Here is a 16,465-nt window from a genome sequence, read left to right on the forward strand (position 1 = left end):
TGCGGGTCCCCCGATTGTGTCCTGGGCTGCCACTTTCCAGGAGCAAAGCTGTTTCCTCGTTCCCCTGAGAGCACACGGATCAGAGGAGGCACACCCGCCACCCACCCAAGTGCGGGCTGATGAGTTGGACCGCCGAGGAGACGCTGGGCGCCGGGCCTGCGTCCTGCCCTTCCCGGGAGCCGGAGAAGCGAGTCCGTTGGTCGGCACTCTCGTTCTGTAGAGTCCTTCCGGGGCTCTCACCCCCTTCTCCGGTTGCCCACACCAGTGCCTGAGCTGAGAGGAGGCTGGGCGGAGGGTGAGGGGCAGAGCCGGACCTGACCTGCCCGAGAGCCGATAGGTGGGGCGCCCCACGGGACTGCAGAGCCGGGACGGTCGCCCGGTGCCGGGACTCGGTGGACTGGAGCGCCACAGCCTCGGAGCAAGCCCGCAACGCCCGGGTCCCCGCAAAAAGGAAGACCTCCATCTTTGTCACCCCGAGGCCTGGCCAGGGTCGGGAAAAGTTAGGCGCAGGGAAGTTGGGCGCGCAGAGAAAGCCGGCGGAGGGCGCTTGAGAAGGGGTCGGGGCGCCGGGTTCTCTGCCCGCTGCCCGGGGACGCCGGCCCTGGCCGCCCCGCAGCTCCGCCGCGCCGTCGGATCGCCGCGCAGGCCGGCCCGAGGCTCGCAGGCGGGGAGAAGGGCCGGGCCGGGCGGCCGGGGCGCCCCCTCCCGCGAGCCCGGAGGGAGCGGCCGTGCGCGCCCGCCCGCTCTTTCTTTTTCGCGTCCCTCCCTCCGCTGCCCCCGCCCTCGCTCCCTATTTGGAGCGGAGACACCCCTGACGTCGGAGCCGCTCCGCTCACCGCTCCCCCGCACCGCGCGCCCGCCCGGGGCCGCAGACGGCGCGCAGCGCAGCCCAGCCGAGCCTCGCGGGGCCGCCGCCAGCCCTGCCGGCCGCCTCCCGAGCCTCCCGGGGGCGCCGGGCCTGCCGCCCCCCGCGGCCCGCAGACAGCTCCGCGGGAACCGGCGGGCGCGCCGCGCTCCTCGCCGCCGCCGCCGCCGCCGCCGCCGCGCGCGGTAAGTCCCGCCCGGGCCGGCACGCGGGCGCCCGGCTTCCAGAGGCTTCGGCCGCAGGGGCAGCGCCGCGCCCCCGGCCAGCCCGGCGGCCCCGGGACACGGTGCGGAGGCGCCTCCGGACGCCGGGGCTGGGGACGTGGGCGCGGCTCGGGGTGGCTGGGGGCACCGCTGCGCTCCGAGCTCGTCCCCGGACTCGCCGGGGGTTTCCACCGCTTGGTGAGAGTTTCGGCGGCCGGGAGAGGAAGGGAGGGAGGTGCGTGGCGAGCGCACGCCGGGCGGGTCGAGGGCGGGTCGGGCCGCGCGGGCGCCGGGGCAGCTGCCGGAGTTCGGCCGCGGGGCTGGCGCGTCTCCCCGGCTCTGCCCGGGCCTCGCCGCGCTGCGAGCCGCTCCGCTGCGGTACGTTTCTGCCTCCTTTTTGTCTCGCTCCCTTTCTGTCTCCCCATCCGACTGCTCGTGTCTCTCGTCTCTCTGTTTCCGTCCCCCTCTCTGTTCGGTCCCTTTCTTTCTGTTTCTTCTCCCCTTCTGCCTTCGTGTTCAGCCTCCCTGGGTTTATGCCTTTATGTTCTCTGTCTCTCCGTTCTGCCCCTCTGGGAGGGGGTACCTTTGTGTCTGTGCATCCCCCTGACCCCCCCACCCTAAAATTCAGACAGCCCCCCAGTGTCAGAAGCACGAGCCCCCGCAGTGGGGTTCATGAATAGTTTCCTAGACCCGGTAAAAGACGAGTAAACCCTCCCCCTACCTTCCGCCTGCCCCCGGGGCCTGGCCTGGGTCATCCCCCTGGAATTGAGTCTGGGGCAGAGGGAGCCAGCCTTTCCGGGGGCTCAGGGGGCTCAGTTTTCTTAAGAATTCCCCCCCTCGAGGCGGCCGGGACAGCGGGGCCCCGCTGCCGGCCACCTGCCCGCCCCGCTCCCTGGGCGGGGCGATTCTGATATTTTACAAGCCGCTGTAAAGGGGGCAGCTGCCCGCCTTGGCAGGGGGTTGGCAGACATCAGGGGAGAAGGGCACATTTGCAGGCTTTCTGAGGCCCTCGTCCAGCTGGAGGACACTAGCCTGTAACTACGGGAACCCCAGGAAAACAGAGGTCAGGGCTGGAGGCCAAAGGCTGGGCGCTGGCTGGGGAGGGGAGTGGGGAAGCAATTTGTCAACAAGGAGCCCCTCACCCTTTGTTACTGTGGAAACCCCAGCCTCCAGAAACTCCCCCAGATGCTGGGGCTGCTTGGGTGTGGTTTGCCTTCAGTTGGGGCCAAAGGAAAGGCAAGACCAGAGCATTTCCTTGGTGACCCTTGCCCCTCTCCCCCCCAACTCCTGCAAGCTGGACCTCTTTCTCCTGGGCCTGTGCCTGGGAGGGGTGGATGGGGAGAGTAGGTGGTCTGCATTAGCCACGGGTATATCCTCATTCTTTTCAAGTGAGATTTCAGACTGAGTTTGGCTCTTTCTCCCCACCCCCAGCCCCAAGGGTCGGAGGCTGCAGAGTGGGCAGGGATGCCGGCGAGGTCTGCAGCGGGGCTTCTGCTGAGCAGATGTGCAGCGGGCCCGGCAGCAGCTCATTAGCATAGATTTGTTTTGAGACAGTTTTGGGTCTGTGGGCAGGAGGGTCTGCAGGTGGGAGAGCCCTGGCCTGGGACGGGGGGCAGTGGGGGGGTGGTTTGCTGTGGCCCAGAAGCGGGACCTGCCTGGCAGAGGCGGGCAGGCCTTGGGAGCATGGGCCTGGCTCTGGGCGTCCACCCCCCGGGACAGTTAGTTCATGCTCTGCCAGCGCCTAGGGCCGAGGGGAGGAAGGAAGCCACCCCGCGGTGAGACTGGGGTCATGGAATCACAGTGGCCTTAAGCAACACGCCGGAGCCAGACTGCACTTGAGGGAATCTGCTTACATGGACCTTCCCAGGCCATGCTCACTCTTCTGGAGGGGACCAATGTGGGGCTCGGGGAGGCAACGCAAATGTTCAGGGGCTCTGTCTGTAACTCCTAGACTTGACCGTGCCCGGGGACACAGTGAGTCAGTGGATGGGCTTGGGCCTGAACTTGCCCTTGGACCCCAGAGCAGGCCCAGGAGAGCCTACTGAGAGGAGCGGGGCTGGGGTCTGACGCCTCTTGGCCGGAGTCCCAGAGCGACCTTTCCAGCTGCACCATTCAAGGAAGTCCCTGCGCTCCTTCCAAGACCTGCAGGGACTGCCCCACCCTGGCTGAGCCCAAGCCTGGGGCTGCGGCCACAGAGGCCACGCCCTCCGCACCGCCGTGGGGACAGCCTGGCAGCCAGGCCCAGCCTGTTTTCTCCTGGGTGGGTCCGAGGGGGCTGATCTCTCCAAGATCCTGTCCCTTCAGTCAGTGGCCCCAGAGTGAGAGTCTGAGGAGTTCTTCCTCTCGGCTCCCACCCTGGCCAGTCCGTGTGGGAGGCAGCACTCAACAGTTTATAAAACCCTTTCTAAGACATCATCTTCTATGGTTGAGTTTCCCCAAATCCACTCTCATCAGGGCAGCTGCAACCCCGGATTTGGTTATTTTCAGGACCCGCCCAGGATCTGATGGGAGGAGGTGAGGGAGAAGGGCATCCTGTGGGAGGCAGGGAGAGGGTGGGGGCAAAGTTCGGGGACCCCAGGTTAGCCCTAGGGGTGACATTGCTGAGGCTTTATCCTGTGGCAGCTGCTCTCTGCAGACCTTTCTGCGCACTCCGTGTGCCCACCTTACAGATGAGGAAATGGAGGCACAGAAAGTTTAAGTTGGCCAAGGTAGGATGTGAACCTGGGTCTGTGGCCGTCCGTGGCGGGGGACCCAGAGCGTGCTCTGTGTGTATGTGGACAGGGAAAGCAGGAGGGGGTGGGCTGGGGTCATCTGATCACTTTGAGAGCAACACACCACACACACCACGGGCTTGGTGTGTCCATCACCGTGTCGCCCAGATGCTGGGCCCATAGGCAGGAGCCTCCGTCTGACTCAGGTGGGGCTGTAGGCGGGAAGGGTGCCCAGGAGAGGTTACGGAAGCAGGAGTTGAAGTCGGGGAGATCCTTGCCACCAGGGGTTTGCCAGCCCTGGCTTCACCTGCTTCCACACCAAGCTCATTGCTGCGAACGGTGACTCCAGAGGCCTGTGTGTGTATGTGACTGGTGGGGAGTGGACCTTTCTAGCAAGAAAATCCTGGCATATGTGGCCTGAATATTCAGATTTGCCCTAAAGAGGAAACAGGCAGCGACTGTTCACTTGTTACACAATATAGGCTCTGCGAAGGGGTTCACGGTGGGGGTGGGTGGGCTGGAGGGCTCCTTGGAAATCTGGGTCCCTCCAGTGACTTGAACACTTTGTTCCAGGCCCTGGAATCCAGGCAGCAGGGTGGGTGGCTCCCGTCAGCAGTGCTGTTATGGGGGTCCCTGCCCTGGGGAGTTTGGGGGGCCATAGCTCCCGACCTGGCTGGCCCTCAGAATCATGTGGGAGTGTCGTTGATGATGCCCGGACCACAGCCTAGACCTGTGGGGTCAGAAAATGCAGCGCCGGGGCCTGGGGAATGTGGGCTTTGGCAAGCATCTCTGGGAAGATGCTGGGTTCTGGGCGGTGCGGAGACAGAGAAGGGGGACCCTGAAGGTCCAACCATGGAGCATGTTCTTGCTGCCCCTCCCCCACCCCTCCCTGGGGACCTTTTGAATGAAGGATCCCGAGAAAGCCCCCCACCGGCTCTGCTGTGTTTGTCCACTGCCCTTTTCTCTGGAATGAGAAAGCTGGATGCTCGCCTCCTTGTTCTGTGCCTCAGTTTCCACATGCACGGCCCCTCCTCTCCCCCCAGGGAATTTTCTGTGTCATTGGTAGCCTCAGGATGTGTCTGGTGTTTGCATAAGGCCTCTGAGGATCTGGTGGGTTTGGATCTAGGCGCGACAGGGGGGCTGGTGAGAAGGCACTCACCCCCCACTGAAATCTTGCCACGACTCAACTCGGAGGCAGGCCTTTATCAGACCTTTCCCGAGGCTCCAAGGTCCCAGGGGTCGGCCCTGGCTGCACTGTTGTCAGTGGCGGGGTGTGTGTGTGTGTGTGTGTCTGTGTGTGTGAGGGTGTGTGTGGGGTGGTCTCATGGGCCATAGAGTCAGGAGTGGAACTTGAACTCTGCTCCCAGGTAGTGCGAATAAGGATAAGAGACGCAGCCTGCCGGGGCAGGGAGCCCCAGGCCTCTTGCCAACTCTGGACCCTTCCCTGGACGCCTCTTCCTGTTTCTGGATTTATCCTCCGGGAGCCTTCCCGTCTGCAAAGGTAGCTGGTGCTTATCTTGCTGCTGTCCATATTCAAGTCTTGGTGTTGGTCAGTCCTTATCTTGTAAGCTTGAGCAAATCTCTTAACCTCCCCATGCCTCAGTTTCCTCCTCTATAGAATGGGGGAGCTAGTAGTCGCTATCTCATGGGTGGTTGTAAGGACCGCATAAATGCATACACGTTAAAAGCACCCAGAACAGTGTCTGGCCCAATTAGCGCCAACTCTTGCTCTGAGACAGGCGGGGCATGGGCCGGGCTCTTAGCAATGAAGCCCCTCTCCTTGCTTTTGCGAGTGCGGTCCCCTCGGCCCGGAGCTTCCTCCTCTCCCGGTCATTGGTAACTCACCGCAAATCCTGAATTAAATCCAGAATTAATGGGGTGCCTGGGTGGCTCAATTGGTTAAGCATCTGCCTTTGGCTCTGGTCATGATCTTAGGGTCCTGGGATTGAGCCCTGCCTTGGGCTCCCTGCTCAGTGGGGAGTCTGCTTCTCCCTCTCCCTCTGCCTCTCCCCCCTGCTTGTGCTCTCTCACTCTCTCTCTCTCTCTCTCAAATAAATTCTTTAAAATCAATAAATCCAGAATTAAGAATCTGTCCTTCCCTGCACCCCAGCCTTCTCTGACTTCCCATCTGAACAACTGCTTCCGTGAAACCCCATTTCCTTCAACCTCCCCCTCTAGCCTCTGAGCTCTGAGTGGGCATAGGGTCTGGATTCCCAGCTACCCTGCGCTCCCTTGGCCTCCGTCTCCCCCACCACCTAGGAAGTGCTTAGTGGACTGAGTGTTAAACTGTGGGGAACTTCATGCTTCATGGGAAGGGCACCACTTGGCCCGACTTGCTGGGGAACCTTGGGGATAACCCCTTTGCAAAGCAAGGGGGTAGGGGGTTGTTGGCCTGGGGGAATCCCTCTGCCCACCCTGGCATTCTAGGAGTCCCATGACTTGCGGCGTGATCTTTAGGGAGGGAAGAAGAGATGAGAATCTGTGGGTGAGGCTCTTGTCTGAGGAAGGAAGGTCCCACTGCTGTCTAGAAAAATTAGCTGAGCATAAACCAAAGATAAAGAAAACCTGTGAGCCTTGTGAGGCCTGCCCCGCCTTCCCTGCGTTCTCCCAGGGGATGGGGACCCGGCTGAGCTGGGGGCCCGCTGACTGCCTTCTCCGAGTCCTTCTCCCCAGCGGTGCTGTGCTCCCATCTTAGGGTAGGGGCAAGTAGGTGCAGAGAGGTGAGCTTTATTTCTGGAAGTCATACAGCTCCTAGGAGGGAAGGTCAGACTTGAACCAGAGGACTCCGGGGGCCATGCTTGGGGTGGGAGCAGGGCCGCCAGTCTGGGTAAGCAGACAGTGGCTCCAGCTTGCTCTGAGGTCCTGGGTGCTGGCAGGTTGGCTAAAGGGACCCCCCACTTTCCCCCTCTGGGCCCTGCTGGATTAGCTCTGGACTGTGCCCTGGAGAGCAAGATTCCCCCTTCACTATAACCTGAACCTAATAACCAGTCCCCGTGCTCCAGGCCCGTGACTCCCCCTAAAACCTCACCACTACCCTGTCTCTCAATAAGCCTTGTTATTGGCCTTACCCCTGTCTCTGCCCCCCTTTAGCCTGGTCCAGGCCCACGGCTGCCATTCCAAAACCGCGCCCCACCCCCAATCACCTGCAAAGCAGATCCATGGGACTCAGGGCTACTAACACACCATCCCAGCCTCAACTCCCAGTCACCTCCTGCCTGGCCCGATCTTCCTGAGGAATTGTCACAGGGTCAGGGAGAGGACAAAGTGCCCAGACCTGCCTGAGGTCTTTGAGGGAGCTCTGGCCTCGGGGGATGGGGGTGGGGGTCCCTGCGGGGCTCCTTGTGGTGTGCTGTGGTCAGACCCCGACTCCAAGCCTGATTCCCCAGGCACGGAAGAGGACCCAGTGGGGTCAGGGAGACTTCTGGATGCCCCGCTGGTTGAAAAATTAGTTGGGTTGCCAGTTAGGAACGAGTCCGTTCTATTTTGTTAGGATGTGGTTGTACTGAAAACACGGGTTCGCTGTCGGTCTTGTGAGTGAGACCGGAAATATGTGGGTGAGAGCCAGGGTCATGACACAGACGCAGTTGGGACTGGGCAGGCTGTCCCGACTCCCCTCCTACTGCTCTCCCTGCTTCACCCCTCCCCGCTGGCTGGGAGCAGGGGTCACCCAGGTATTGGGGTCCAGTGAGATGGGACTCAGCTCTGCTTCTGGAGACCTCCTGCAGGGAGAAGGGGCTGAGCAGGACTTTCTGGGTGGAGGGAACGCGGGGCTGTGGAGGTGGTCCCAGCCCTGCAGGGGGCCCGGGCCCTCTCCTAGAGCCCAGCTGAGCCAGCCCACCTAAGTCCTCCCTGGAGTAACAGGCAAGACCCCCAACACCACCCCCTTTCTGGACGCTTCACCAAGGAGGCTGACTGAGGGTAGGGTCGTTGAGAAAGGGTATGTTCCCACTCTAGTGCTGGGTGTCTTTGGGACAGCACCTGGCTCCTGATCCCGACTCGGCCATGCCCAGACCCCACTTGGGACCGTCCCAAGGCATGGAATCCTGGACTCACTGAGCTGGACCAGTTCTCAAGCCTGGTTCCAAGTCGGAGGCACCTTGGAAGCTTGCTAGAAAATTCGCAGCCCCGCCTGGCCCTAGAACTTCACTCCAGAAGTCCCTAGGGAACTCGGGATTCTTACGATCCGCCGACTTTGGCAACCAGTGTCCAGGGCACCTCACTCATTTTAGAGGTGGGGACACTGAGGCCTGGGTGTCCAGGGTCGTACAGCAGGTGCGGACTCCCGGATCCCCATTCAACACCCTTTCCCATGTCCTGTCCCCAGAGCACCCCCTTGCAGGCCTGGCCCTCATTTCCAAGTCGCTCTGAAGCCTCCCTCTTCCACACGTTTGGAGGTCGGGGAGAAGCCTAGGGAGGCTGAAGTCGGGGAACACTGGGAGAGCCCCCTCTGAGAGTCATCCCTCGGACACACGCTGCCCTGCAGCGCCATCTTCCGGCCAGTTCTGGTATTACCGTCTCCTTCCATTCCGTCAGACGCTGGTCTTGCCTTGGAGTTTGGGATGGTCCTGGGGTTAAATAAAGATGTATGTATAGACTCAGGGCTTGCGGCTCTGGTGGGGGATCCAAAAAAGAAGTAGCCTGGTCCGGGGTTAGCTTTTTCCCCTGATGCCCAGCCAGCCAAGGTGGCCCAAGAAGTCACAGTGCTGGACGGAGGAGGTTAGCTTTCCTGGTAGCTGACATGCAGGCGGTGTGCCCAGGAGATGCGCTGGGTGGCCAGCCCCTCGAGGGCAGGCACTGTGTTTCCCAGGCAAGCCTGTGTGTTTGCCAGAGGCCCTGAAGCATCACAGTCCTCTGCCATCCCGTCTCGCCATCCCCATTTCTTGGATGAAGAAACCGAGGCACAGACATAGAAAGGAACTTGTTCAAAGCTGCACAGTAGGGTAGCAGAGCAGCACCCACAGAGCGTGCATTATGGGCTAGTCTCACCGCTGGGGGCTCTTGTAACCTCCTGGGCGCCCATGGCACGTGCGTATGTTAGTGCCTCCACTGTCGAGGTTCAGAAAGGACAAATAACGGGTCCAAGGTTGTGCTTTGCTGGTAAGCGGTAGAGCTAGGGCTTGAACCCAGGCAGTCGGGTGGCAGAGCCCGTGCTTGTCATCCCGCCGTCCCCTCTGTCCACGGGGCCTCTGGGCCCCACCGGCCTCACCTGCATCTGTGCTCAGTCCTAGGGCCCTAGAGGCCACGGGCAGGATGCTCCGGGTCCTGGTGGGGGCCGTCCTCCCCGCAATGCTGCTGGCCGCTCCGCCGCCCATCAACAAGCTGGCACTGTTCCCGGACAAGAGCGCCTGGTGTGAGGCCAAGAACATCACCCAGATCGTGGGCCACAGCGGCTGCGAGGCCAAGTCCATCCAGAACAGGTGCGGGGCAGGGGCAGTGGGGGGAGGGGCAGAAGACGGGGCAGCCCATCCCTGCCGCCGCACAGTGACCTCTCCTCCTGCAGGGCGTGCCTAGGACAGTGCTTCAGTTACAGCGTTCCAAACACCTTCCCGCAGTCTACAGAGTCCCTGGTTCACTGCGACTCCTGCATGCCGGCCCAGTCCATGTGGGAGATTGTGAGTACTGCTGCCCGCCCCTGTCTGCCTGGGCCTCGGCCGCAGGGCCTACTGGTCAGGCCCTGCCCTGTACAGGGGCCGAGAATTGTGCTGGGGCTCCAGACGTGGCCCTTGCCACGGGATGGCTTCTGTGTCTGACAGCAATGTGTACTGGACAAGAGCTCTTCCTGCAGCTCCATTCTGATGTCAGTCCCACAATGAAATTCTTTCAGTGGTTTCTTACTCTTTTAAGATGAGACCCAATCCTCGCCGTGTCCCACAGTGCCCAGCATGGCCTGGCTCCCCAGTCTCTTGAGCTTTGTCTCGCCTCCCTTATCTTTTTTACTTGCTTGACACTTGACATCAGTGTGCTTTCTTTCAATCTCTCATCCTGCTCCGCATGGTATGACCACAGGGCCTTTGGATGTGCTCTTTCCCCTGTTTGGAATGCCTCTCTTCTCCTTACTCACTTAACATCTATTCATTCTCCTGCTCTTCGCTCGGCAGCATTTTCAGGGCCCTTTCTTATCCCCCTGAGCACTGTGTGTGTCTGCTTTGACATCTGTCCCCTCACAGTTTTCCATCTGCATTTGGGTGATTGTGACAAGTCTGCTTCCCTCGTTAGACTCTGAATTCTTTGCGGGACCATGCCTATCCTTATGTCCCCAGCACTGGCAGGGAGTAGGTGCTTTGTGGAAGGAAGGAGGAAGAAAAGGGGAAGAAAGTTGGAAAAAGGGAGAGCTGTTGGAAAAGCGTGAATTAGGTAAAAAGCAAGACCCTACAGGGTCCAGTAGGGCAGACCTAGTCTGGGCTGTGGCTTTGAGATGGGGCTCTTTGAAGGTGTGACGTTGGAACGCCACCCCAAAGGTTAAGTGGAAGTCAAGTGGGTGATTTGGGGGCAGGTGGTCTGGGGTGGGTTAGGTGAGGACCTTCCAGGTGGAGGGAACAGCATGTGCAAAGTCTCGGGCCGATCAGGCAGCTTAGACTTGGTGGGAGTGACACGAGATCAGGGATGGAGAGGTCAGCCAGAGGCCGCCGGAAGGTCCTGGGGGTGGGGGGCTTGGTGAGGAGTCTGGACTTTTCTTCAAGTCCACTGAGGTGGACTGTGGACAGGGGCAGGCCCCGTTAGATTTCTCCCCTCAGGCTGCCGTGAGGGAATGGGTAGGGAGGGGGCAGGACAGGTTGTGAGGAGACAAGTCGGGTGGCCCCTGCGGCGGCTTGCCCTCCTCCCTGTGGAGGGGCCCGCAAAGCTGACTGGGTACCCCCCAGGCAGGCTCAGGCATTCTGGGGTCTCTGGGACTGTCGGTCCCATGAGGAGTGTTGTTGCCCGTGGGGCCTCTGGAAACATGTCTCCCCTTTTCTGCTGTCCTCTGCAGGTGACCTTGGAGTGCCCCGGCCACGAGGAGGTGCCCCGGGTGGACAAGCTGGTGGAGAAGATCGTGCACTGTAGCTGCCAAGCATGTGGCAAGGAGCCCAGCCACGGGCTGAGCGTCTACGTGCAGGGCGAGGACGCGCCGGGCTCCCAGCCGGGCACCCGTCCCCACCCCCACCCAGGCGGGCAGACCCCCGAGCCCGAGGATCCCCCTGGGGCCCCCCACGTGGAGGAAGAGGGGGCTGAGGACTGAGGCCCCAACTCCTCCTCCCCTCTCATCCCCTGTGGAATGTTGGGTCTCAACCTCGGGGGAGCGGTGGGGAGACAGGCCGGAGCCCCCCTTTGGCACTGGATGGACTTGGATTCAGACTTGGACTTGGAACGCTTTCCGGTTGCCGTGGAGATCTGAAGGGAGGGGTTGGGGCCAAGCTGCACAATTTAATATATTCAAGAGTGAGGGGAGGTAGCAGAGGTCTTCAGGGTTCTTTTTCGGAGGGGGTGGGTGGTTCTCTTCCTTTCTGCCTCCTAGAGATATGCCTTTGGGAGCAGGAAGAGGTTGGCTAAGCTGCTGAGGTGGGTGTGAGGTCCTCACCATCCTGGTGGGGCGGGGCCCCTGGGGTACAGATGGTGGAGCGGGGACCCTGGGCTGAGGGTCGGTGCCTTGCCAGCAGCAGCCTTGAGGAAGGGACTGGGTCCAGGCTAGGAAGACCACTGGCAGAAGCTCGAGCCCCATAGGTTTCCCCAAAGGTCTCTCGTCCCCAGGAGAGCTTCTCCCCATTGGCACCAAAATGGCCCTCCCTCGATGGTGTGCTTGGGAGTCAGGTCTGGGCAGGACCCTGCTGACTCACGGCCCTGGAGCCGGGAGGCCTTTCTGGCTTCCTTGGCTTTCCAGGGGGTGGAGGAAGGCAAGGGAGGAGCTTACCTGGGGGGGCGGGTGAGGGGAGGACTCCCGGACCATCCCTGGAGTCTCCCTCACCCTCCCACTGCCCCCCCAAGTCTTGGGCGAAAACGGATGGAGCTAGCCTTCCGCCTCCTGGGGAGATCTTTCTAAATCTGATGGGGGGGGGCGGGTGGGGGAGTGGGGGGTGCTCCAAGGAGGGATCTGGGTGGGGTAGACTCTGGCTGAGCCTCAAGAAACCAGGAAGAGGAGGGGGGAGGGCTCATGGCAGCCAGTGTCCCCACAGCTCCCCAGCACCCAGTTCTACCCATCGCCCCCCCTCCCAGCTGCACTTTAACCCAGAGGGCAGTGAGGTCCCGGGGACAGGGCAAGCGGGCTGGCCGTGAAGACCGCCTCGGTACCCACACCCGCCTGTGTCTGCCCTTCTGTCCCCAGGGTGATGGTCAGCTCCCCCGGCACCCCGGCACCCCCGGCCCACACTCCCGGCTGTTCCGACAAGGGCTTCTGGAGCTTGTAACCAGCAGATTGTTTCCCTGAGTTTTCTCATGAATAAATTTCCTTCACTGCTTGTGTTCTCTTCCTCACTGGGTGCCTCTGCTGACCCAGAGTCCCCGAAGGGGTCCTCAGCAAGGCCTGGGGGAGGGGGTCAGGCTGCGCAGTGAGGAGCCCCTAGTGGCCCTCCCACTTCGCTGCCTTGTAGTGGGCCTGTGGCTGCTGCCTCCTTGGCTCCCACCTCTCTCCTTGGGCGCCATGTCTGGCCTCGGATATACCTTGGGTGGGCCTCCAGACCAGGCGCTTTTCATCTTGACCTCTGGGCCCTTTGGGCTTAGCTCAGGCCATCTGTTCCCCCTCCCAGGGACCCAGTATCAGCCCTTTCCTGGACCCCCGTCTAGTCTGGCCTGGTAGAAGGGGAAAGAGACAAAGCCAGTGGTTATAAAGGAATATACAAGTTTGGGTGCTGTGCTAAGTACTCTATACAAAGTCACTCGCTTAATCCTCAGCACCAGCCTGTGATGCAGATATTGGCCCGCACTGTACAGAGGAGGCGGCCAAAGTGGGGAGGGATTGCATCATCTGTCCGGGGCAGCATGGTTGAAAGACGGCAGCCACAGGACTCGAGCCCAGGCCTGATCCTGCTCTCAGCATAAGGTCAGCGGTTGTCATTTGTAGGTATCCTGCTGTGTGCCAGGTGGGTGCCTGACCACCTCACAGGGACGGGGGGGATTTGGGATCACTACCCCCAGGCCATTTGGTCCCCCCAGTTCTCCATCATTGAGACACAGCAGGGCTGGCGGGGTGCGTGAGGGCCCAGACCCTTTGTTCCTCACCCTTACCAGACAATTCACATACATTACTACTAATCCACGGAAAATCCACTTTTTAGAATTGAGCGCTTTTATGCCCTAGGAGGGCTGTGCACAGGCGTGTAAGCAGCGGCGCCCAGAGTCTAATCTTGCGCCCTCTAGCGACAACGGTGCTGTACCACACGCGCGATTTCCTCAGCGGACGCTGCCTTCCCAGAGCATGGCTGCTCTGGGCTGTTGTGCAGGTTGTGTACTTCCCAGCTCCGGAATGGCGTTTCTTGCGGTTGTGCGGGCGTAGCCATCCACCGGGGCCCTACACCCCTGACGTGGAGTTGGATTGGAGAGAAGTAGACCTCCTGCATGCAGACTCAGTGACTCCTAGTCTGGTAGGGACAAGCCCTGGTCATATTAACAGCCATTCCGTACGGCTGGAGGTGAGGCCTGGCCCAAGGATGCAGAGAAGATGCTGCGGGGCTTCCAAGGACTCAGAGAGCACGTCCAAATGCAGGGCTTTCTGGGGCCTTGGACGCGGTGCTGGAGCTCAGAACCAAGCACCGTGCTGGCAGGATGAATCTTGGGTCAGGAGCCGCCTCCATCCTATGTATGGAACCAGGCAGGGTAGACATATAAAGAAATTAAGAAGCTCATTGGAAAGAAAGCAGGAAGATGGGTTGGCGTGGCTGGTGGCAGGTGTGCAATGCTAGCCAGAGTTCAGACTTCATTCTCCTTGCAGTAAGAGCCCCGGAGAGCTCTGCACAGAGCTGGGTTTCCCAGAGCGTGGAGACGGATGGTGGTGACTGCAGTGGTCTGGGCAGGAGATGGAGACCAGAGACCACAGAGACCAGAATTGAGTGGGGCCCTGGGGAGGCGGGGCCAGGTTGGAGAGGAGCTGCTGATTGGATGCGGGAGCAGCAAATGGGAGGAGCCAGATTTGAATGCTGACATCGCTTGGGCCCGCCTGCCATTGGGCATGGGATGGGAAATAGTGACTTCTCTTTTCCTTGCCAACCTCAAGCTGAACCACCAAGAGAGCCCAGAAAAAAACATTTCAGGTCCTCCTCTGCCCTTCACTCCCTCCCCTGCTCCCCGCCCCACAGCAATGGTAGAAAGATCTTAAAATCTTTACAAGGGATTAACACCGAAAGCACAGGCTCCTCTCGGCAAGGGCGGGTAAGTAATTAGCAGCAGCTTCCCCTCCTCGTGTGCCTACATGGAGCCTACAGCTCCCAGCTCGTTTTCTTCCCGGGCTCCAAGCCTCTGGAAATATCCAGTCAGCCTGGGTTTAAATTCAGGCTGGGCCACTTCCTAGCTGTGTAATCTTGAGCAGGTCAACTCCCCAGGCTCAGTTTGCCCATCTGCAAAACGGGGACTAATGATCACACCTCCTTTAACTCCCAGGGTCATGGTGAGCTTTACCTAAATGAATGAGCAAGTGGAGTTTGGAACAGTGCCTGGCATGTAGTAAGGACATATGGCTGGCTCAGTCCACAGAGCATGTGACTCTTGATCTCAGGGTCCTGAGTTCAAGCTCCATGCTGGGTGTGGAGCTTACATTACAGAATAAAACACACACACACGGGCAAAATGATGGCTGTTCCTCTAGTTATTGAGAACGAAGATTGGGTCCCAACTGCTGGTGACTGGGCTGATAGTTTTGCTCATTCATTCATTGAACAGATGTTTATTGGGAGCCCATTATGTGCTGAGGATAGAGCAGTGAACAACACAGACAAATCCCCGGCGTCATGGAGTTTAGGCAGTTAATCTGTGAGAGCAGCTTTGAGCAGGCTTCACGGCCTCCCTGGCTCTTGGTTTCTCCATCTCCATAATGCGGAGCTTCGGTGAGCATGGAGGTCCAGGCCAAAGGCCTTCTGAAGAGTCACCTGTTCCACTGTGATATCAGCCTTCTCCTCCAGAGAGGGAACTCCCCGTGGCTAGAAGTAATCAAGCAAAGGCTGAGGATCCCTGGAGGCCCCTCTCTACCCTGAAAGGTTAAGGAAATCTGGGGCTTTATTATTTCACAACAGATAACAATAAACTTGTGAGTACACACGTGGAACTTTTGAAAAGTTCTTAAATTCATGATAATGGTGTGGCCACAAGGTGGCGCCACCACCCAGGCCCAATCTTGAAAAAGAAAATTAAAAAAAAAAAAGAAAATGATAAGTTAAGGGGCGCCTGTGTAGTCCAGTGGGTTAAGCATCTCATGCTTGGTTTCGGCTCAGGTAGTGATTTCAGGGTCATGAGACTGAGCCCCTGTTGGGCTCCATGCTCAGTGGGGAGTCTGCTTGAGGCTCTCTCTCTCTGCCCCTCCCTCCCAAACCCGTGTGCACGCTCTCTCTCAAATAAATAAATGAATCTTTTAAAAAATTATAGTTAAGCACAGATCACAATATAACAAACGTCTGTGAACCTGTCACCCAGAATGAACAAATATTAACAAATCTGTCCTGTTTTCTTTGGGCCTTTAAAAAAAAAATAAATGAGGTTCCTGAGTCCGCAGAGCTCGTAAGCAACAGCAGTGGGATTCCAAGTCTGGTCTTTTTGATTCTCAGCCTAGTGCCTGGTATCCTGTCCTTCAGGGCATGGCAGAAACTGTCACCGGGGTGTCACATGGGAGGGAGGACAGTTCTCCCTTTCCTGCGGCCTTGACCCATCTGTAGACCCTACGACTGGGACTCTGGGCCCCAAACAGTGGCTTGGGGGCGGGTGGGGCGCTGCAGGGTCGTGAGGTTTTTGTCTTGGGTGTTAGGCAATCCTGAGTTTCAGTTCCACTTGGTCTCTTGCTCCTGGTGGACCTTGGGTGAGGCCCCTGGACTCTCTGAGCCCCTGTTTAACACCTACCTATCCGCATTATTGTAGTGGTAGGAATAAGAGAACAAAACCCTTGGGACATCGCAGGAATCTTTTACATGGGTCTATGAATTTTCTCTTTCTGCAGAGGGAAAAAGGCCCCCTTCCCCTTCAGACTCCCTTTATGTTGCTTTTCATTTTCTTTTTTTTTCTTTCTTTTAAGAAATATTTTATTTGACAGAAAGAAACACAGCGAGAGAGGGAGCGCAGGCAGGGGGCAGAGGGAGAGGGAGAAGCAGGCTTCCTGCTGAACAAGGAGCCCCATGTGGGGCTCCATCCCAGGACCCTGGGATCATGACCTCCGCTGAAGGCAGACGCCTAGTGACTGAGCCATCCAAGTGCTCCTCCCCCCCCCCCCCATAGCTGGGATCCCTTTAGGATGATTTACAAGTCTGTTACGCTTCTTGTTTATTGTCTGTCTCCTTCCACTAGAACGAAATTCCACGAAGCTGAATCTTAGTTGTGGTTACTGTAGTGCCCTGACTGGCCAGAACACTGCCCAATATCTAGTAGGTGCTCAATAAATGTTTGTTGAATGAATGGATGGAACCCACAGTACTGATCTGTGAAGCGTCTGGTAGTGACTCCTTTTTTTTTTTTTTTAAAGATTTTATTTATTTATGACACAGAGAGAGAGAGCGAAAGAAGGAACACAAGCTGGGGGAGTG

The 16,465-nt window shown here is 59.2% G+C and overlaps 1 protein-coding gene across 3 annotated transcripts; it reads left to right on the forward strand.

Annotated features, from left to right (window-relative positions):
- Positions 1-909: 909 nt before the first annotated feature.
- Positions 910-11,807, forward strand: NBL1 (NBL1, DAN family BMP antagonist). Of its 3 annotated transcripts, none has more exons than XM_044237308.1 (4): positions 910-1,050; positions 9,002-9,196; positions 9,280-9,391; positions 10,747-11,807. In XM_044237308.1, exons 2-4 carry the CDS (start codon positions 9,030-9,032, stop codon positions 10,993-10,995), a joined length of 528 nt encoding a protein of 175 aa, XP_044093243.1. In that variant the 5' UTR covers positions 910-1,050; positions 9,002-9,029; the 3' UTR covers positions 10,996-11,807. The 3 variants fall into 3 exon arrangements, with proteins under 3 accessions (XP_044093243.1, XP_044093242.1, XP_044093241.1); XM_044237307.1 differs by lacking the exon at positions 910-1,050 and adding an exon at positions 4,977-5,280; XM_044237306.1 differs by lacking the exon at positions 910-1,050 and adding an exon at positions 5,776-8,284.
- The last annotated feature ends 4,658 nt before the right edge of the window (positions 11,808-16,465 follow it).

This window comes from Neovison vison, chromosome 2, assembly GCF_020171115.1.
Source record: "Neovison vison isolate M4711 chromosome 2, ASM_NN_V1, whole genome shotgun sequence".
NCBI lineage: Eukaryota > Metazoa > Chordata > Mammalia > Carnivora > Mustelidae > Neogale > Neogale vison.

Excerpts from the sequence above, each read along its gene's own strand:
- NBL1 (XM_044237308.1), top strand. The coding sequence starts at position 9,030 with ATGCTCCGGGTCCTGGTGGGGGCCGTCCTCCCCGCAATGCTGCTGGCC. Across the intron at positions 9,197-9,279 it reads GCCAAGTCCATCCAGAACAG|GGCGTGCCTAGGACAGTGCT; the intron begins GTGCGGGGCAGG and ends CTCCTCCTGCAG. Across the intron at positions 9,392-10,746 it reads CCCAGTCCATGTGGGAGATT|GTGACCTTGGAGTGCCCCGG; the intron begins GTGAGTACTGCT and ends TGTCCTCTGCAG.